General features: G+C 52.4%; 1 protein-coding gene and 1 long non-coding RNA gene across 2 annotated transcripts; one reads left to right on the top strand and one right to left on the bottom strand.

The window, feature by feature from the left end:
* Positions 1-305: 305 nt before the first annotated feature.
* Positions 306-4,287, bottom strand: SAR1A (secretion associated Ras related GTPase 1A). Its single transcript, XM_010714314.2, has 6 exons — positions 4,185-4,287; positions 3,649-3,768; positions 3,167-3,232; positions 2,063-2,166; positions 1,618-1,749; positions 306-1,188 (listed from the first exon to the last, which is right to left on the bottom strand). Exons 1-6 carry the CDS (start codon positions 4,240-4,242, stop codon positions 1,072-1,074), a joined length of 597 nt encoding a protein of 198 aa, XP_010712616.1. The 5' UTR covers positions 4,243-4,287; the 3' UTR covers positions 306-1,071.
* LOC109368772 lies at positions 2,173-3,661 on the top strand. The gene is made up of 2 exons (XR_002117080.1): positions 2,173-2,924; positions 3,451-3,661. It is a non-coding gene; the product is annotated as an uncharacterized LOC109368772 (long non-coding RNA).
* Positions 4,288-4,293: the final 6 nt, after the last annotated feature.

The raw sequence follows: 4,293 nt of genomic DNA, 5'->3' as shown, positions 1-4,293 counted from the left end.
CATTGGTGAGGGCGGAGCTGAACGTGCCGACGTGGCGAGAGGCCGGGCGTCGCACAACGGTAGGTGGGCGCTGCACGGGGTTGCGCCATGCAAAGCAGCAGGGAGCGCCCACGCTGCTTTTTCTGTGTCTCCACCTGCAGGATCGAACGCAGAAGTTAAAACCTCCCCCCCTCATACAACGTTAAACTCCTGGAAGATGCAGAAAGTGGTGACTGCTGACAAGCGGCAGGAGGTGCCCGCAGCCAGCCGCACTCGTGCACCTCCACGAAGCCAGTGGGTGAAACACCTGCCGGGCACCGCCACCCTGAGAGCAGAAAGACACGTCTTTATTGAACGCAACGTGAGCTAGACAGCAAGGAAACTTCGACAAAAAACCCACCGAGTAGAAAAGAAACCGCTGCGGCCTACGCTAACAACCTTATGATATGCCAATGTCCAACGCTTCCATGCTGCAGCCGCTGCTGGCGGCCCCGTGGTCCCACAGCGGCGCTCCGAGGGCGGGCAGTGCTGCAGCCCTGTGCCACACGTGCTGTCCCAGACCCTTGCTGTGTGTCGGCGTGGCACCGTGCGGGCATCCCACGGAGTGCCGGAGCCGGCTGCTGCTCATCGAGGACTTCCATATCGTGATGCTTTGTTTGGTAATTTTGCAAAAAGTCTAAATATGTTTTTAAAAAACCCTAAAGAGACTCTGGACTAAACAAGATGAATGTTAAAACTAAAGAGTTAGAAGGGACGCTGTTTACATGAACACTTTCTTTAAAAAATAGAATTGCTTTCTCGTTGTTCTTGAAGTCAGCTGGCCACAGTGGTGAGACGCGCTCCTTCCAGCAGCACGGAGCGGTGCCGTGTCCTGATCCCGCCGGCCGTGTCGCTGCTGGAACCGCGGCACCTGAGGGATGGAGCCACACCGCGTCCCCGCGGCATAGAAAGGAGTTGTGTCACCACTGTGCAAGGATGGGCGCTCACCAGGTCCCACGATCGCGCCGCTCTGGGGTTGGGAAGCCTTCTGTGTCCCGATAGGACAGTCCATAGGGAGCTGCGAGCAGGATCAGTCCGGGATCGCGCTCTGCATCAGTCAATGTACTGCGACAGCCAGCGGAAGCCCTCGCCGTAGCCTTGCCTCTTCAGCACGCTGCACATGAACACCTCCATGGGGCGCGCGTTCAGGTCCTTCAGTGGCACGTTTCCCTGAAGGCCCAGAGACAAATCAGGAGCACGGCCAGCCTGAGACGATTCCCGAAGCCAGCGGCTGAGCAAGCACCCAGAGTGCTTTGTTACTGTTACCCAGCACTTTTGATCAACTCTAATTTTAAGCACTGACAATGGGGCGAGGCAGTAAGCTGAACAAAATTTGGAGCAATAAAACCAGAAGAGCCTGACAATGTGTTTAACCATTGTCAAACTCAAGCACACCACCTTATTTCCTAACTAGGAGCGCTGTGCTTTGCACAACTCTGGATGTTTCAAAACTCGCCCAAAGGCATCACTGTTATTAGAGGTTCAGCCTAGTCAAATGTTTAGGACAAATCCACAGGAACAAACCACTTGGCTTCCAGAGGGCACCTCTCTCTGCAAGGAACATGTACTTGTAAGTGCCCAGACCGCGTGCCTCCCTACCTTCCCCGTGGTCTGTCCATAAAGCCCGAAGATCTCCCGCAGTTTCTCCTCACTGATGGCCTCAGGTCTGTCAATTTTGTTGCCCAAGATAAGGATTGGCACATTGGATATTGTTTCATCTGTCATTAGCGCCTGCATGCAAGACATCTTTAAGTTACACAGAGGCAGAACGAACATCTGTCATCTGAGCTTTGTTTCAGTAAGCTCTGTGACCCACAAAGGTTATTCCTTGGTGCTACAGCTCCCGTGGGAGGGATCTTCCCAGAAGGGCTTTGCAGGATGCATGGGCCATTTCCAAAATTCCCTAAAGTGTGCTCAGGAGCCTACAGTCACCCCACAGCAAGGGCGTCGAGGCTGCCTCGAGTACCATCCCACCAAAAGGGTACACTCTTTATAATTTAGCTAGTCAAAGGTGTCAGGGAAAGGAGAAAAAAGTGAAGTTTACATTAAGCTCAACTTTGGATTCCATAAGCCGGGAGTGATCTGCGCAGTCCACCAGGAAGACGATCCCATTGATGGCAGGCAGGTAGTTCTTCCACACTCGGCGGGCTGGAAGGCAAGAGACCAACACCTCCGTGAGAACAGCAGGGCTGCTGTGCCCACAGCAGAGCTCCAACCGCCGCCTGGGGTTTTTGGGGCAGGCTGGGACAGCCAGCCAGCCATACTGCTCTTGCTCTCCGCGCTTTCACAAGTGATCAGATAATTGCTGTGTGACAGGTGCTTGTCAGCAGGCAACCAACACTTGTGCACAGGGAGTTTGTCTATGCTATATTGACGAGCACTGTTCCTGTTGCAGCAAAAGCCCTGATCGTCAGTCTGCTTGTGGGTATTCACAAAAATATGCAGAAAAACTTTTCTTAGGACTTCCAGAAAGGAAATCTAAAGATAAAAATTCAGTGATTATTCAAAAGAATAAGCCCGTGACATACAAGCCTTCTACAGCTAAAAATATTTCAGGCAGCAGAGCATGAGCTGGCAGCTTTTTTTTCCACGCTGCCAAAATAAAGCACAAGCATTTAGCCACTGAAACAACCAGTTTCCTAGAGCCAGGTCATTTCTAGTAATGGCTCCATGTATGGTAACTGTTGAGTCATGTCCTGAACCACTGATAGATCACCTGGGAAAAGGACCCAGTTAGCCTAGGAGAACAGGTGAAGGCAATTCACTTGTGTGACTGTAAGGGGTGGAGCCTGGCTGTACTTCTCTTAGACCCCATTTAAAGGCTGACTGCCACAAGAGAAAGATCTCTTTCTGGAGATCCCTCCTCTGTGGAGTTTTCCCCTGTGACCCTACATCTTCAGAGACAGGTGAGTAGTGTTTTTTCCTTCCCTTATAATATCTTTCTATTGTGTTAGTCCCTTTATCATTACACCACTTGTATCACCTTTCCAGTTGATCTCTCTGACTCCACAGCTGCTTTCAAGCTACAAGCAGTTAGGTATTGCTGATTCCCATTGCTCTCCAGCACTTATTTTTGGGAGATCTTTCCAAAGATGGCTGGGGAACACAACTGAAATCAACAGACCTTCCTCAGTGAGCCGGCACTTACCTTGCTCGTGGCCACCTAGATCAAAAGTGGTGAAGGTCATTCCAGCAATTGTCAGCTCCTCTGAGGCTGGAAAGCAAGAACACAGAAAAAAGAAAGGAATTATTATAGCTAGTGGTTCTTGGGGATGTGCACCAGCATCACATGGCCCCTGTATCAGATACCTGGTCCCTGATGAACTCAGCCTCTGAAACTTTCATGATTTCACAAATGGGAGAAAATAACTTCCTTGCCTCTTAGGGATGTGCTTCTTAATCTGTGCTTTTTATCCTTTATCACACATCCAGGAGTTGGGCTCAATGATCCCCATGGTTCCCTTCAATTTGGGATGTTCTGTGACTCTATCAGAAGCCCTCTCCCTCCCCAGTTGCGGTGTGTGATATTCACTAACCCACACCACTTCTTGGCCACTATATTTGAAAATAAAACACCGATTCACGTCAGCCCCAGAGCAGAGCTGCCACCGTCACACAGGGCAGACGTACTGGGGTGCAGCGTGGGGACGTGCTGGCCCAGCCGGTCGTCCTTGAGCATGTGCAGCAGCGTGGTTTTGCCCGCATTATCCAGGCCCAGGAAGACGAGTTTTCCAGACTTCTTGTAGAGCCCTGGAGGCAAGCAGAGAGAAACACGTCCATGGGTCCCTCCCCAGAGCTGGCTGCCACCTGTGCTTCCACACTGCTCTGAGAAGAAATAATTTAGCAAGCCACGAATCTTGCTAAAACAGTGCCTGCAACTCTGTGAGCTCGCTGTATGGTAATACGATGATCTGTTGCCCCAGAGAGGGGTTCAACGTGAAGATGGACTGAACGCATCAGGCAGCAGCAGGCTGCTGGCGCCAAGGCCGGGCACGGAGTAACACATCGCTTCCTTGAGAAGAGCCCGTTTGCCTCGGGCCGGCCGGCTTCCTGCCAGCGGGTCCTAAACATCAACCCCTCCCCTCGCCCGGAACGACGAGACGCGATCTGCAAGGAGCCGGGACGGCGGCCGGACGGCCGCAGGGAACCGCGCCGCGGGGCCTCACCCAGGAACTGCAGCACGCTGCTGAAGCCGTTGTAGATCCACTCGAAGATGAAAGACATCGCTGACGATCGAGCGCCTGCGGGGCACAGCGGCAGCCGAGATCAGTGACG

Source organism: Meleagris gallopavo, chromosome 8 (assembly GCF_000146605.3).
Source record: "Meleagris gallopavo isolate NT-WF06-2002-E0010 breed Aviagen turkey brand Nicholas breeding stock chromosome 8, Turkey_5.1, whole genome shotgun sequence".
In the NCBI taxonomy this organism is placed as follows: domain Eukaryota; kingdom Metazoa; phylum Chordata; class Aves; order Galliformes; family Phasianidae; genus Meleagris; species Meleagris gallopavo.
This window is presented reverse-complemented; position numbering and strand designations above follow the sequence as displayed.